Below are 17,141 nucleotides of genomic sequence, written 5' to 3' on the forward strand. Positions count from 1 at the left end.
AGAACTGATGAGGCAGGGCCACCCCCAACCCCTCTCTGCCGCTCCTGTCCCTCCATCACCCCACATCCACCTGCCCTCCCCTGGGGACCAGGGAAGCAGGTCCCCAAAGTGGTGCATACGTATTCTTTGGCCAAAATGGACTCCTTATTAAAAATAAAATTAATGTTGATCTTTAATGACTTTTAACCTATTTTATTCTCAAATGTAGTCTTCCTGTGAATGCCTTTTCTCTTCCAGAATGGAGGAAGCAATCTCTGTGCCGTGGATGACTCCAACGAGCACGTACTGTCCGTGTGGGACTGGCAGAAAGGAGAACGGCTGGCCGACGCAAAGGTCTCTCTCCAAGTCTCGTGCTGGGCTGTGTTATAATTTCCCATTTTGGAGCCTTCTCCTTCCAGCCGCCTCCCGGGTCCCTTTCCTGCTTCTGAGTGGGCCAGTGGGCTCCCCATTCCCGACGCGGTCCCCAGGCGTGACGCGTGACCTGAGATTCCCTGACCCCCCGCCCACCTCCCCTCCCAGGGTGCCGTTCCCGAGCCCTGGTGGGGTTTCTTCCTCTCGTCATGATATCTGTGAGGTTGTTTTCTTCCTCACTTGACAGCCCCTACCCTTTTAATCCACTCCATCGTTTGCTGTTCTCTGCTGCTTCGTTTCATTCAGCAAACGTGCCCTTTCTTATTGTTGAATAAGGCACTGCACATGTGATAAGTGAGATGTGCCCACTGCCCAGCCGGGGAGGGGACAGGTCAGAAGCAGCTGAGGGCTGAGGGACAGGGCAGCACAGCCGGCACGGGGCTTGTCCAAAGCTGAGTAGCCTCAGGAAAGGCGAGCCAGATCCCAGGCCCTCCCAGTGCGACTCTTCCTGTGGGGTGTCCTGGGGCTTCCCTTTATGGTCCCTTTTTTTAAGCTTTCTTATGTTCTCCTCCCACTCAAATCATGAACGGATCCCAGTTTTTGCAGAACTGACTTTGGGTTTTTCATCCTGTCATCCATTAACCTTAGATCACCTTCCTTCCCTAACATTAGGATTACCATCAGATCACCGTACCTTTCTCTCTTGAGTGTCTGGGATGTGGGGGTCTGTATTCTAATCCGGCACCTTTCCTAACACCTGTTTTCATGCTAGAGGCATGCCTTCTCATATTCTGGTCAAGTGTTTCAGTTCTGGCTATGTTGCTGGGTTGGAAGTAAACAGAGGCAAGTTATTACCCAGGTTTAAGAGCATATAACTGAATTTCAAGCAGAAGAAACAGTCAGGGTCAGCCAACAAAGATGCAGGTTCTGGAAATCAAGGTGACAGGGTCGGAGTTGATAAAGTGGCACCAAGAAAGCCAGATATCCAACCCTAGAACCCCAGCTTGGTCACGAGACCACCAGCAGAATGCTAGGGATTAAACCAGGAAGGAATCCCAGGGCAAACAGGGCAGCCAGAGTCAGCCAAGAGTGATAGAGCTGTATGTAATCCAGATTCCTGGGCCCCTCCCAGAGATTCCAGTCACTAGATGGGGATGAGGCCTAACATCTGCATTTTAACACACATCAGGCGATTCTGTTGTTCAGCCACGGCTGGGAATCTGAGACGGGAAGATGAGAGCAGATTCTTGTGGTTTTTGAGTCTCCACCCACCCCTAGCCCAGCCCTTCAGCAAAAGTGTGCTGTGTGCCAGCTCTGTGTGAGGTCCTGTGCGGGGCCCTGCACAGACAGAGGACCTGTGGTCCCCGTCCTCAGGGCTAGGCTACTGTCCAGTGGGGGAGACAGACAAGGAGAAGTTAAGGCATGCAGCAAACATACACTGAGTGTTCACGGAAGATGAATTCAAGGGGGAGAAAAATCAAAAGGCATAATGCTTAACCTGAATGAGTTATTTATTTGTGGTTCCCATGTTATTTATTTTCTTGAGTGTCCTAAGAGATTTGAGACATTTGATTCTCCTGTTTTGCTCAAAGTGTTCTAACGAAGCTGTATTTGCTGCGGATTTCCACCCCACGGACACGAATATAATAGTTACTTGTGGAAAATCACATCTCTACTTTTGGACCTTAGAAGGAAACTCCCTTATTAAGAAGCAAGGACTGTTCGAGGTAACGTCAAGTCACACTTGTTTTATTCTTCCCTGAGTGGTGCATGTGATCAGCTCGCTTCTAAGGGAGCTTAGAATTTGTTTTAATTGGCAAATGTGCAAGTGTCTCTGGGGGAGGTAGCAATAACGACTATTCCCGCGGATTCCTAACAGAATTGGGGCGCTCCCTGTGTCTCTGTTGGTAACGTTGGTCATGCCCAAGAAGGAAAGATGGACCAACACAGGGAGCAGCTCAGGGAAGGATGCCCTGGGGGCAGGGCAACCCCCTCCCACCACAGGGTGGTTGCAAAGAACCACCAAGAAGATGCTCAGGACTTGTCAGTACCAGGGACAGCGCCTCCTTCCCTATGGGGCTTTTCCCAGCACGGAGTTGGGACTGTGTTATTCTGGTGCCAGGGCCCTGTTCCTAAAGCTCTAGTCATGACAACCCGGCCCGCCCCCCAGCCCTTCCAGCCCCCTCCTCTGCTCCAACTGTCTGCAGCTTTATAATTACCAGAAATGTCTCTATTTTAGAGCAGGTAACCTCATGGCCTAAGTTATGTAACGGGGGATAAAAACGAAAGGCATATGGTGGAGTAGCAGAAGCTAACACTATGCGGCTTAGGAGTGGTGTGATTCTGGGTGTTATTCATACAAAGAAGGGGATGTCTTGACTAAATGTGTACATATATTTACAACATTTTGCAGAAGCAAGAAAAGCCAAAGTTTGTCCTCTGCGTGACTTTTTCTGAAAATGGCGACACCATTACTGGAGATTCAAGTGGCAACATCTTGGTGTGGGGAAAAGGTAACATGTGATTGTTCCCAGAGCACAAACTTCTAGGGGGATGTTATAAGAAGTCAAACGTGACTTCTCTAAGAACTGTCTATTAATATAATCGATAGGATTACAGTAAAATCCCAAGTTTCTTGGGTACATACATACATGCGTAACTTGAGACCTTAAGACTAGAACAGATGAAAACAAGAATAGTCACTTTCTATCATTACAAAAGGTTTTTAAGCCCAGAATAGGTTGATGGAATAGCTTTATTAGGAGATTAGGAGATCTCTTAACAGAGTATAATGAAGAAGCTATCAACGACTGTTTATTGAGCTGTAAAATAAATACATTTCTGGTCCGTATGGCCTCTGGGAGACAGCTATTGAGAACCAATCACGTGCAGGGCAGTGTGCTAAACACGGAAAGGAAAAACACACCATCCCTGCCCTTAAAGGACTTAGAGTTTGGGTTGGGGTGAAGGTGGAAAGAGACCCATGGATGTGATTTCAGACTAATGTGGCAACTTCTCTAGTATCCCTACTATTGTGGGGGCAAGTCTTCACACATCGCTCCATTTCAGCCTTAGCACGATCCTGAGGGGTGAGCGGGAGCCCCATTACACAAAGGGGAAACTGAGGGGTCACTGAGTCACTCGTCAAATGACACAGAGCACATTAAACTCAAGTCCCTGTTTTCCGCCATGTGGAATCCCGCCATGCTCTCTCCGTCCTGTTCTTCCTTCTGGCATGTTCTTCTGAACTGTAAAGTAACCCAAGGCATGCTTTTCTGGTGCTTGGTGAGCTTCTAGAAATTGCGTCCCCTGGAGATTCGCACTGCAGAGGTGTCCTAACCAACAGGATCACGTTTTAAAACAAAAATGAGATGCGAGGGAGAGAGGCAAGTGTTTTGATAACGTACTGAGGACGGTTTTCTTGGTGTGTTTAGGTACAAATCGGATAAGCTATGCAGTTCAAGGGGCCCACGAGGGTGGCATTTTTGCACTTTGTATGTTAAGGGACGGCACACTGGTGTCGGGAGGAGGGAAAGACCGAAAGCTCATTTCTTGGAACGGAAACTATCAGAAACTTCGTAAAACTGAGGTAAGACAGCAAGCAGCAGTATCGAAATTCACTTTGAACCTAAAACTGCTATATTAACCAGTTTCCTTGTTCGTTTGAAATCTTTAGCTTATAGTTTTGAAAATGGTTTAGATAAAATTCTATTAAATGGGGTAACATTATAAACTTTTTTTAATGTTTATTTTTGAGAGACAGAGAGAGACAGAGCATGAGCGGGGGAGGGGCAGAGAGAGAGAGGGAGACACAGAATCTGAAGCAGGTTCCAGGCTCTGTGCCCCGATGCGGGGCTCGAACTCTGGAACCGCGAGGTCATGACCTGAGCTGAAGTCAGTCGCTTAACCGACTGAGCCACCCAGGAGCCCCAAATGGGGTAACATTTTATTAAAGTCATGGAGGCAGTTTAAGTGTAACAACTAAAATGGAATTAGGTTTATAAAAATTTAGGTTATAACGTGTTTGACATTTAGAATGTCTTTATAATTGGACGGCCTCACTTTTCCAAGGGAATATTATCCATGTTATGCTTTTTCATTAAGATCTTTCTGCGCTTTCCACTTTAATTTCTAGGTGTTACTTTGGAGACATTATCACTAGTGTTTACTGAGTATTTACTTTGTATGTGGCTGAGGGCCGACACGTTCTCTAAAGCTCTAACTCCTTTTACTATCTACTTGACCTCCTCATTACATGGCCAGCAGCCCTACACACCAGTAGGAGCCCCAGACAAGAAATTTAATATGCCTTCCACACCCTCACGAAATTTTCTGTCTCAATGAGCTCTGGGAAATTATGAGCAGGCAGACATTAAGGTCGGCATCACTCTGAAGGTTGATGGTCTTTATCCCCAGAGTAGGATGGACACATTCTAGAACTTTTCCAACTTCTTTTTTCTTTTTTTAATTTTTTTAATGTTTATTTTTGAGACAGAGAGACAGATTGTGAGCGGGGGAGGGGCAGAGAGAGCGAGGGAGACACAGAATCTGAAGCAGGCTCCAGGCTCCCAGCTGTCAGCACAGAGCCTGATGTGGGTCTTGAACCCACAGACTGTGTGATCGTGACCTGAGCCAAAGTCAGACACTTAACTGACTGAACCACCCAGTTCATTTTTTTTTAATGACATAAAACATTTTTTCAAATGACATAAAATTCGTACCACATAAAATTAGCCATTTTATTTTATTTATTTTTTTTTTTAATTTTTTTTTTCAACGTTTATTTATTTTTGGGACAGAGAGAGACACAGCATGAACGGGGGAGGGGCAGAGAGAGAGGGAGACACAGAATGGGAAACAGGCTCCAGGCTCTGAGCCATCAGCCCAGAGCCCGACGCGGGGCTCGAACTCCCGGACCGCGAGATCGTGACCTGGCTGAAGTCGGACGCTTAACCGACTGCGCCACCCAGGCGCCCCAGCCATTTTATTTTTAACGTTTTTTTTTAATTTATTTTTTAATGTTTATTATTTTGAGAGAGACAGAGTACCAGTGGGGGAGGGGCAGAGAGCGAGGGAGACACAGAATCCGAAGCAGGTTCCAGCCTCTGAGCCGTCAGCACAGAGCCCGACACGGGGCTCGAACTCACGGACCTGAGCTGAAGTGAGATCATGACCTGAGCTGAAGTCGGACCTTTATCCCACTGAGCCACCCAGGCGCCCCAAGAATTTACCATTTTAAATTACAAATAAATTTTATGGCATGTTATTTTAGTCTTTGTTTTCCAAATTTTTACCTGCTACTGCTCTCCCAATGCCACAGCAAGAAAAGAGTGAACTAACCAGTATTATTTATTTTTTAATCTTATCCAGAAAAAAAATGCTTCGTTCTTTATTGTTTTTCTTTTAACAACCTTGCTCTTACTGATTCTTTTAAGGTACATGCGTGTTTGGAGTTTAAAAGTCAGATTGGGGGTTCTGATCATCCACTCAACAAACCCTGGCCGTGAACCTTTCTCTCCATGTTACGTGTATGGGGGGCGGGGGAGCTGTCATGATCCACAAACAGACATTTTGAATGGCGGAGCTCACATTTCATGACATCTTCAATCTTTTCTCTTCAACGCAGATTCCAGAACAGTTTGGTCCAATCCGGACGGTGGCCGAGGGGAAGGGGGATGTGATCTTGATAGGCACAACCAGAAACTTTGTTCTGCAAGGCACCTTGTCAGGGGACTTTGCACCCATCACTCAGGTACGTTCCAGCCCAGCAGGCCCGCCTCATTTTCCGTACTGTCAGAATATAACAAAGCGTCACGAGGAGGACGACGTTCCTTTTTTTAGACCAACATGACCTTCCTCGGCACCAGCACTTGGGTTCCCGCCGTGACTTAGGTGGGGCAGGAAGGGAAGCCGGTGGGAGGTGTGCATTTGCCGTGGGTACCCCGCCGCCAAGGCTCCCGAGCGTTGACTGGCTGTCTCGGTCCTTTGCAGGGTCACACTGATGAGCTCTGGGGACTGGCCATCCATGCCTCAAAACCTCAATTCTTGACCTGTGGGCATGACAGGCACGCCACCCTCTGGGACGCTGTTGGCCACCGGCCCGTCTGGGACAAAATAATAGAGGTAGACGTGCACGTTACATCCCATTTTTCTTACAACGGTTCATCTGGAACGTGTTCGTTTATTATTTTTTTTTTTTTTTTTTGCGTGAAATTTCGATAGTGACGTAAAATTGTCCCAAAGTAAATGTCGCCGGGTTTACCTCCTTCGAATGGCACTGCTTTACTTGCGTCACGCGGTCTCGTCCATGCGATTCTGAGGCGTGCTGCTGAATTCTTCAACAGCAAGTTAGCCTTCCGGAGTTGGGCTTTGGGGTCTCCTGACCGCGGAGTTCCTTAACTGGCTTCCGTGCTGAGAAACCCTTGTGACGAGCCCGCGTACCATTTACGGTGTACATTTTGAATGAGAGCGTATGCATACGACTTAATTTATCTCTACAATTTGAGTTTGATGATGATGCTTTAGGTGTTTGTTTTTTTTTTTTTGACGTTTATTTATTCTTGAGACAGAGAGAGACAGAGCATGAACGGGGGAGGGGCAGAGAGAGAGGGAGACACAGAATCGGAAACAGGCTCCAGGCTCTGAGCGGTCAGCACAGAGCCCGACGCGGGGCTCGAACTCACGGACCGTGAGATCGTGACCTGAGCCGAAGTCGGATGCTTAACCGACTGAGCCACCCAGGCGCCCAGTGCTTTAGTTTTAAGTCCGCAACTGTGTGATCTTTGCCAAAGGAACTCAGATTACATACCAGAGTGCCAAAATACCTTTGCCCTACGTGGAACACAGCAGCGGCTACAGTTACTGAGCTCCAGGCGCCGTACGTGTATTATCCTTGATCCCGGCAGCAGCCGTGGGGGGTGGTGTTACTGAATTAGAAACTGAGGCTTAGAAAAGTCAACTAGCTTGCCGTGATCACTGCCTCAGCAAGCAGCAGAGCCGGCTCGGTCTGACTCCCAAACCCGGGGTCTCCCGCCGCATGGTGCCTCAGTGAGATAAAGTACGTCCCGTGTGGCCTGTGCCCTTGATGACATGGCCGGTCCGGGGACAGGGGCAGCCGCTCTGCAGACCCCACTCCTCCTTGTAGCCGCCACAGAGGTCCCGGCTTTTCCTGGCATGCCGAATCGGCACTTCCGCCCTCTTGCCCCTTAGTTTCGGAGAAGGTCACCAAGGGTCGAGAGCTGGCCATCACCGGTGGAGCTGAGCATGGAGGTGACAGGGCCAGCACCACTCGGAGGAAAGAGTGGGTGCGGCCCAGCCGGCAGGAGGGGCTGAAGGAAGCGTTGTCCTGTGTTGCACCTGTCCCCTGGGGGGCCTTGGGGGACAGGTGGGGAACACCCGAGGGGGCTGCACAGAGGTGACGATAACCTCCAATCATGGCGGTGGCCATGGGCGTCCGGGAGGGTGGCCTCCCTAGCCCCACTGGAAGCAATACCAGGTGCCTCCTCCCCCTCCCCTGACTGTTCACCCCTCAGCCTGACATAGCGGAAGGGGCTCAGAACCAGACACCTAAAAGCTCTGTGCTGAAGTCCTACCGCCTTTGCCCACTGGCCGCGTGGGTTTGGACACACCCACCTCAGGGGCTTCCTCTCCAAAACGTCCGGAGCCTGAACGAATCACACGGTAAACCTTCACGTGGTGGGGGTGTCTCTCCATGTATCGGTGGTGGCCCCAAGCTTGGTCACGGCTCCCGCTGTGGAAGAACCATTGCCACGACAGAATCAGTCCCTTAAGAGTTTCTGGTCTCTCATTCTCTGAGTGCATCCGGTGGTTTCTAGGGCCTCTTTCTGTCTCCACTCCCGTGGGAGCTTCTTTCTTAGGCTCACTGTGCTTCACGGCCTGTCACTGCAGTCCGTTCTAACCGAGCCATCTATAGAAAACACAGATTCAATCAAGTCACACTTTTTTTCCTTAAGATTTCACTATTTTTCAGCGACCCCTCCACCCAACGTGGAACTCTAACTTACGACCCTGAGCTCGAGGGCCGCACGCTCCACCGACTGAGCCAGCCAGGCACCCCGATCATGTCACTCTTTTCGTGGAAAGAAAAATTATCACGTCACTGTGCTACTATTTTCCGGTGATCATAGCCCTTCACGTGCTGGTGCAGCTTCCATCCTACACGCCATCTGCACGCTTTCCTGTCCCACCGGGAACATTCCACGTTGTAAACGCCCTGACTCTCTACCCGCTATTCCTCGAATACGCCCCCGAACTGTGTTGCTTCTCCCTCTTCGATCACGCTCTTGTCCCTTTAACACCCGATCCAAGAAAATACCGGTTGGGGCGTCTGCCTCTACGTTCACCACCGATGATTCTCTACTGGACGACCTGGGGCATCTCTGCACCCGGAAGCCTCCACCCAGCCTCCCCATCCAACTTCATCTCACTCTTTCTCTCCTGGGACTTGACCACTTGCTTTTCCCTCTGTCATTGACCCCACTCTACCTTGTGTCAGAGTTAGTGACGAACACATTAGTGACAAACGCCAGATCCAAACCTGGACGTGCCTTACCCATCTTGAGATCCTTCCAGGGCTCCCGGCGGGCACTCGTCCAGCGTCCACTATGGGCACTGGGCACGCTGGCCATGTTTCCAGGCAAATGAGGCGTACCATCAACAGGCTTACCTGTGGGGGTCAACCGAGTCCTCCTCCAAGACTTGGAGGGAGAGCGTTTACCTGTTGGCCTGTCATCTGATACCTGTAGGTCTGAAAAGATAAAAGACAGGAAGAGAACAATTCTAAAGGGATACAAATTTCATATTATCGACGTGTGACCTTCGTCTAAGTAGGAAAGCGGTTTCCTCTCTTGGAGGGAAAGGAGACGTCCAGTTTAAATGGGACCACGTGGCCCTTTGGAAGAGCCGTGCGTGTGAGTGTGTGTGTGTGTGTGTGTGTGTGTGTGTGTTTTCTGCAGTCGTGCTGTGTCTGGCCATCAATTTACACTTCCTTTAAAATATTTTAGGATCCAGCTCAGTCTTCTGGTTTTCATCCTTCAGGGTCTGTGGTTGCAGTTGGAACACTGACTGGGAGGTGAGTCCGCGTCAGCACAGCTCGTGCTCTCAGAGTGCATGGAAAAGAGGCCGCGGTCTGTGTTTCCCTGGGGACGGGCACGGCCTACCTCTTGCTGTCTTCTCTCAGCTTCTAGCAACTGACCAAGGACTAAGTCACACCTCGAAAGTAACAGGACAGACAGGGGTCCTTTGCATTTGGGACCGTGGGAGAGTCTGAGGAAAAGCTATGGACGCTTCTCCTAGAAAAGGCACCCCCCGCCCCCGCCCCCGCCCTCCACACACACGCACGCGCTTCCCGACAGTTTTGGGGCTCCGTGGAGCTCCTCAAGCCCTGACCTGCAGGCCGTGGGAGGATCCCCAGCTCTGGAATCGGGCGAGAAAGCATTTCGAAGCGCTGGGAATTTACCAGTGCTTTCTCTTGCTGCCCTTTCAAAATTGTAGAAACTGCCCAGATCCTGAGCCTCAGATTCAGACTCGGCTAGCATTTTTGTACCAAGCGCCTCCGACATGCCAGGCCATTGGTCTGCACTTGAATCCCCGCTTTGCCACTTGGCAGCAATGTGTCTCTGAGCCAGTTAAACAGCCTCTCCGAGTTGTTGCTTTTTTATGAATTGTGACAGTATTGTCTGCCTAGCCACACGGTGCTGATGACTGAAGGCGGTGTCTGGAGCACTTTATGGGCTTGCCTGGCAGGCAGGGTCGGTGGTTACGGTTATCATTGATTTATGTATTTTGATTGCACTTTTAGACTATGTGTCATAGTATATGTACTTATTGTGGTTTAATCCAAATATGTTTGGTGGTTTCCTACCATCCTCTCTCTCTAAAAAGCAAACCCCTTAGGCTCTGTTGTGATGACTACGGAGTGTGTATAAGGAAAGAGTAACCATTCATAAGTCACAGGTAGCCGTGTCTTAAGAGTTGGGCATTTCGTAGCCAACAGAATTCTTCATGAAAATGTTTGCATACACATATGCACAGACACACACACACATACACACACACACACACACACACACACACACACACTCACTCACTCCTTCCTGTTAACTCTCCCGGGGTCAGTGGACGCTTCAGACTCAGCAGGCTCTGATGAATGGCTGACAGCTGGTTATCACCAGACCTGCATGCTGACTATGGCAGCAGGACAGGGGATGGTGACGGTGTCAGGATGCTCAGAATCACAGACGAGGTCCTGCGGGCGGAAGAGATGGCGCGCGGAAACTGCTCCCCCCCCCACCCCCCGCCCCCAGATATGCCTCCCACATCTCTGGTCCAAGTGCCGGCCTTGGCTCTGGAGGGGACAGTTCACGGGGCTGCAGAGCAGCGCCTGGTCAGCCCCAGCCTCTCCACTTCTGACGTTCTGACCTCTGTTAACGTTAAACAGACGTTAACGGTAAATGGTTGTTGAGGACGCAAGGAATCAGAGTCGAGAAGCCAAACCCACAATCCAGGGGCCGGCCCGTCCCATTGAGTGGTGGTGGTTGGGCCCAACTAGAAGGCAGGAAAACAGTAGTGCCGCGTGGCGGCATGCCCGTGGAACGCACGCCACCGGGGGTCACGTCACCGAGGTTTGAAACTGCCACAGCCGGGCACCCACAGTCCTTTCCGCCCCTGAGAGCCCTGCGGTCCAAGTGACTGCCCCCGCCTGAGAACACACAGGCAGGAGAGTGTGGTCATTCCACAGCTCACACTTGCCGAGTACCGTGTCCTTGTCGGAGGAGACGAAGCTTGCTACACAGCGCACCTGGGCCCCCATCCTCATTTTATAGTTAAGGACCCGGAGCCCAGACCGGTCCTGCCCTTCCTCCGCTCCCTCCACCTTGCCATCACCTGGCTGGTGCACGCCGGTGTTCACGGACGTTCAGACACCACGACGCTGTCCCAGCCCCAGCTCTGCACCCGGGCCAGGTCTCGGGCTAAACGCCCGTGCAGGCAGCCCCCTCACCGCTCCCTCTGGCCAGGCCCACCTTCCCTGCCCAGGGCTTTCCGCCCTTTTACGTGTAAGTGACGAAACTCAGACACTGAGGACCTGTGGCGACATTGGAACTGAATTGTTTCGAAGGGAAGCCAGCGTGCTGCTGCTTTCTTTAGGAAATGCTCGGGTGAAGGAGCTTTCCTTTAAATAAAAGCTGGGAACAAGCATTCTTGTTGAGCAAAGAGTATTTTTCAGCAAGCCCTTAGAGTAATAGTTTTTAATAGTTACTATCGATTGTAACCGTCTTCCTTCATTGTCTCGCCAGACAACTTACTGTGCTTTTTCTCATGTTTCCGACAGGTGGTTTGTGTTTGACACGGACACAAAAGACTTGGTCACCGTTCACACAGATGGAAATGAACAGCTCTCCGTAATGCGTTACTCCCCAGGTCAGCGTGCAGACCGCCCCGCTGTGCGGCTGCAAAAGATGTGCGAAATTCCGTGTAGATGTCTTTTAAGGAAAAACTCTCACAAGACTCCTCAGAGCAAGTTTATACTGCACACAACTGTGGCATTCGGGTGTCCTCGTCCCCACTGTGGGTCCCTGTGCTTGGGGGTTTTTACCTCCTTACTGTGGAAAATGTCAAACGTAGACAAAACTAGACCAGTTTGCATAACGAATCCCCGTATATTCGTGACCGGGCTGCAGAAGTTACGGACTCCCGGCCGACTTGTTCATCCAGAGTCCCACCCACCACCCCCTTCCCATGTGATTTTGAAGCAGTTCCCAGACGTCTCGTCCTTTCATCTATTAATGTTGCTGTATATAGTCTTAAAAAGATGAAGCCTCCTTATTTTTTAAGAGCTTTATTTAGTTGTAATTTACAGACAGTACTTTACCCATGAGAGTACATTCAGTGAGCCTGGGTGAATTCATGGCAGTTGTACAGCCGTAACCACAAATCAATTGAAGGACCTTTCCAGCACCCCAAAAGATCCCCCCCACACTGCCCCTTAGCAATTACTCTCTACTCCCACCCCTCAGCCTTAGGCAACCACTGATCTGTTGTTCTGTTCTATAAGTTGCCTTTTCTGGACACTATCATATACTACACAGCCTGTAGCATGTGGCTTCTTTTCCCTAGAATACTGTTTCGAGATTAATTCATGTTCTTATATGTGTATCAGTAGTTTATTCCTTTTTAGTTTTTTTTTAAGTTTATTTTTTTGAGAGAGAAAGAGAGAGCGTGAGTGGGGGAAGAGCAGAGAGAGAGAGGGAGACACAGAATCTGAGCTGTCAGCACGGAGCCCAACGCGGGGCACGAACTCACGAACCGTGAGATCATGACTTGAACCAAACTTGGACGTTTAACCGACGGAGCCACCCAGGCGCCCCAGTAGCCTATTCCTTTTCAATTACTCGATAGAATAGATAGTATTCCATTCTGCAGACGTACCTCCGCGTGTTTATCCATCCATCAGTTAGCGGTCACATGGGTTGTTTCTGGGTTTTGGCTGTTCCGAACAGTGCCGCTGTGAACATGCATTATACGTTTCTTCGTAGTCATTTGTTTTCATTTCTCTGCGGTAAATTCCTAGGAGTAGGACTGGTGGATTGCACGGTAAATTTGTGTTTAGCATTGTATGAAGCTGTGCCAAACTGCTCTCCAGAGAGGCTGCACCGTTTTCCGTTCCCGCCAGTAACGCATGAGGGTTCTGGTTTCTCCGCGTTTCCGCCGACACCTGGTAGTGCCTGCGTCTTTTAGGACGGCCGTTCTGGTAGGGGCAGAGTAGTATCCCGACGCGGTTTGATTTTGCATCTCCCCCACCGCTGTCAAAGATGCTGAGTCTGTTTTCCTGTGTCTGCCAGTCACTCCTGTCTCTTTGGTGAAATACCTTTGCAGATATTTGGCCTGTTTTTTTAATTAGGTTGTCTTACTCTTGTGTTGGAAGAGTGCTTTCTAGAGTCTACGTGGAAGTTCTTTTTTTTTTTTTTTTTTAATATTTTTATGTTTGTTTGTTTATTTATTGAGAGAGAGAGAGAGAGCAAGCCAGGGAGGGGCAGAGAGAGAGGGAGAGAGAAATCCCAAGCAGAGCCTTGATGCGGGGCTCGAACTACCGAACCGTGAGATCGTGACCTGAGCTGAAACCAAGAGTCGGACGCTCAGCTGACTGAGCCACCCAGGGGCCCCTACGTAGAAGTTCTTTCCCAGATGCACTGTTTGCAAATATTTGCCCCCAGTGTGTGACTTGTCTTTTCATCTTCTCAAAGGGGTCTTTTGAAGCAAAAGCTTTCAATTTTGGTGAGGTCCAGTTTGCCGTGTTTTTCTCTGATGGATCGTGATTTTGCTGTCAGACTCCGGTCATGAAGCGTTTCCCTGCTGCTTTGTTTTAGAAAGGTGTTTGTTTTGGCCTTGACGTTTAGTTGATTCTTGGGTATTGCAAGAGGCAGATGTTTAATTTGTTCTGTGTGTCGTTATCCACTTGTCCCCGCACCAGTGTCTCAAAGGACAATCCTTCCCCGGTCAGATGACCTTCACACGCCTGTCAAAAACCCTGTGTTTATCCCATGCCAGTACTATGCAGTCTCAATTAACGTCAGTTTGGAGTTTTTTTTTTTTTAATGTTTATTTATTTTTGAGACAGAGAGAGAGAGAGAGAGAGACAGTGCAAGCAGGGAGGGACAGAGAGAGAGGGAGACACTGAATCCGAAGCAGGCTCCAGGCTCTGAGCTGTCAGCACAGAGCCTGACACGGGGCTCCAACTCATGAACCGCGAGGCCATGATCTGAGCCGAAGTCGGACTCCCAACCGACTGAGCCCCCCGGGCGCCCCATAGTTCAGAGTGAGTTTTAAAGCTGAGCCGTTGAACTCCTCCAACTTTGCGGTGCCTTTTCAGAGTTGTTTTGGCCACTATAGGTCCTCACCATTCGTATATAAATTTTATAATCAGCTCATTCATTTCTAACTTTAAAAAGTCTGCCACTGGGGCGCCTGGGTGGCTCAGTCGGTTAAGCATCCAACTTCAGCTCAGGTCACGATCTCCCGGTCCGTGAGTTCGAGCCCCGCGTCGGGCTCTGGGCTGACGGCTCAGAGCCTGGAGCCTGCTTCCGATTCTGTGTCTCCCTCTCTCTCTGCCCCTCCCCCGTTCATGCTCTGTCTCTCTCTCTGTCTCAAAAATAAATAAACGTTAAAAAAAAAATTTTTTTTAAGTCTGCCAGGATATTAATAGGGGTTATGTTGAATTTGTAGATCAGTATGGGGAGAATTGCTGGTGTGACAGTGCTAAGTCTTAATCCTTGAGCACAGAATGTCCGTTTATTCAAATCCTTTTTTCTTGGCATTGTTTCCATTCTCAGTGCACAAGTTACACTTCCTTTGTTAAGTTTATTCCTAAGTGGTGTTATATCTTTTTTTTTTTAACGTTTATTTCTTACTGAGAGACAAAGACAGAACATGAGCAGGGGAGGGACAGAGAGAGGGGGAGACACAGAATCTGAAGCAGGCCCAGACTCACAAACCGCAAGATCATGACCTGAGCCAAAGTCAGATGCTTAGCTGACTGAGCCGCCCAGGTGCCCCTAAGCAGTATTATTTCTATGCCATTGTGAATGGAATTATTTTCTTAACTTTATTTTCAGAATGTTGGTTGCTAGCATAGAGAAATAAAATTGACTTTTGCACATGGATCTTATATCCTGCAACCTTTTAAACTCCTTTATTAATCTTAGTAGTTGTGTGTGTGTAGGTAAAATCCTTGGGATTTTCTTCATACAAGATCACATCATCTGCAAAAAAGAGCGTTTTGCTTCTTCCCTCCCGATCTGGATGCCTTTAATTATTTCTTCTTTATTGCGTTAGGCAGACCCTCCAATACAAGGTTGGAGAAGTGGCAAGAATGCAACCTTGCCTTGCTCCCAGTTTTCGGGGAAGAGCTCTCGGTCGTTCACCACGAAATATGATGTTACGTGCCCTTTAGCGTGATGAGCAAGGTCCTTCCTACTCCTAATTTGTTTAGGGTTTTTATCAAGAACGGGTATGGGATTTTATCAAATGCCTTCCTTTTGTCAAATACATCTATTAAGATGACAAGGTGATTTTTTTAATATGGTCTGTTATATTAATTTTCAAATGTTAACCCGACCTTGCGTTCCTGGGACAAATCCCACTGGATCTTGGCATATCGTCCTTTTTAGGTATCACTGGATTCCATTCGTCAAGGGTTTTCGCGTCTCTGTTCAGGAGGGCTGTTGGTCTGTGTCTCTCTTTTCCTGTGATGGTTTTGTGTGGCATGGTTATGAGAGTGCTGCTGTCTTACAGAGAACGTTGGGAGATGCTCCTTCCTGGCTTATCTTCTGAAAGCGTATCTTAAGGATTAATGTTATTTCTTTATTAAATATCTGGTAGAACTCACGTGAATTTTGTGAGCCATCTGGGCTTTTCCCAGATGTGGAAGGATTTTTAGTTATTAATTACTAATCCAGTTTCTTGTTGTAAGTCTCTTCCGAATGTTTGTTACTTCTTGAGCTGGCTTTGGTAGATTGTCCGTTTCATCTAAGTTGTCATAATGTGTTGGCACGAAGTCATTCCTAATATTTGCTTACCATCCTTTTAGTTCTCTTGAGGTTGGCAGTGGGGTCTCCTCATTCATTCTTGATTCTGGAATCTCTGTCCTCTCTTTTCCTCTTGGTCAGTCTGTCAATTTTGTTGATCTTTTCAAAGCACCAACTCCTGTTTTTATTGACATTTCTTTTCTCGCTGTTTTTCCTGTTCTTTATTTTTTTCCCCTTCCTCTGCTTGATTAATATGTAGTTTGCCCTTCTTTTTTAGTTTCTTAAGGTAGATAAGCTTAGGTTACTGATTGGAGACCTTTCCTTTCTGGTATAGATGTGTTTAAAGCTATAAATTTCCCCCATCGGCTCTGCTTCAGTCACATCCCATAAACTTTGATACATTGTGTTTTCATTTCCATTCAGTGAAAAAGATTTCCTAATTTCCTTAATGATTTCTTCTCTGGCCTGTGAGTTATTTAGATGTGTATTGTTTAATTTCCAAATAGTTGGGGGATTTCCCATATTTTTTCCTGTTCTCTACTTTGACTTCATGGTGGCCGTAGAATGTATTTTGTATGACTCTAATCACCTTCAATTCATTGAGACTTGTTTTTATAGCCTAACATGTGGTCTATCCTGGGTGACGTCCCAGGTATGCTTGAGAAGAATGTGTATTTAGGGGCGCCTGGATGGCTCAGTCGGTTGAGCATCCGACTTCGACTCAGGTCACGATCTCACAGCTCGTGAGTTCGAGCCCCGCATCGGGCTCCGTGCTGACAGCTCAGAGCCTGGAGCTGCTTCGGATTCTGCGTCTCCCTCTCTCTCTGCCCCGAACCCACTCACATTCTGTCTCTGTCTCTCTCAAAAAAATAAATAAATAAACATTTAAAAAAAAGAAAACGAAAAAGAACGTGTATTCCACACTCCTGGGCGGAATGTCCTAGATAAGTCAGTTAGGACAAGGTGGTTGATGATCTTCAGAGTTAATGGATGGTGTTGTTCAGTTCATCTGTATCCCTGCTGATTTTCTGTCTGATTGTTCTGTCATTTGTTGAGAGGGAGGAAGTGGAACCTCCAGCTGTTACTGTGGAATTGTTCATTTCTCTCACCTCTCACAACTTGGCTTCATGTAGTTTGAATAGACGATGGGACAGAGCTGTGCTCAGACACCTCAAGCCAGGAAGGCATCCTCTGCCAGTGGACGTGTGGGCAGGTGGAACGTGGCCAGATTCGGGCTGTTTCCAGGTC

The 17,141-nt window shown here is 48.5% G+C and overlaps 1 protein-coding gene across 6 annotated transcripts in view; it reads left to right on the forward strand.

Moving 5' to 3' along the window:
• EML1 (EMAP like 1) overlaps nucleotides 1–17,141 on the forward strand; it is a 186,884-nt gene that overhangs the window by 159,446 nt on the left and 10,297 nt on the right. For all 6 annotated transcript variants that reach the window (XM_045452058.1, XM_045452060.1, XM_045452055.1 and 3 more), the window contains 8 exons: nucleotides 238–333; nucleotides 1,944–2,078; nucleotides 2,765–2,864; nucleotides 3,786–3,940; nucleotides 5,978–6,103; nucleotides 6,343–6,474; nucleotides 9,375–9,442; nucleotides 11,702–11,790. In XM_045452058.1, the coding sequence (XP_045308014.1) occupies nucleotides 238–333; nucleotides 1,944–2,078; nucleotides 2,765–2,864; nucleotides 3,786–3,940; nucleotides 5,978–6,103; nucleotides 6,343–6,474; nucleotides 9,375–9,442; nucleotides 11,702–11,790 (901 nt within the window). The remainder of the gene's footprint in view (nucleotides 1–237; nucleotides 334–1,943; nucleotides 2,079–2,764; nucleotides 2,865–3,785; nucleotides 3,941–5,977; nucleotides 6,104–6,342; nucleotides 6,475–9,374; nucleotides 9,443–11,701; nucleotides 11,791–17,141) is intronic.

Source organism: Leopardus geoffroyi, chromosome B3 (assembly GCF_018350155.1).
Source record: "Leopardus geoffroyi isolate Oge1 chromosome B3, O.geoffroyi_Oge1_pat1.0, whole genome shotgun sequence".
Lineage (NCBI taxonomy): Eukaryota > Metazoa > Chordata > Mammalia > Carnivora > Felidae > Leopardus > Leopardus geoffroyi.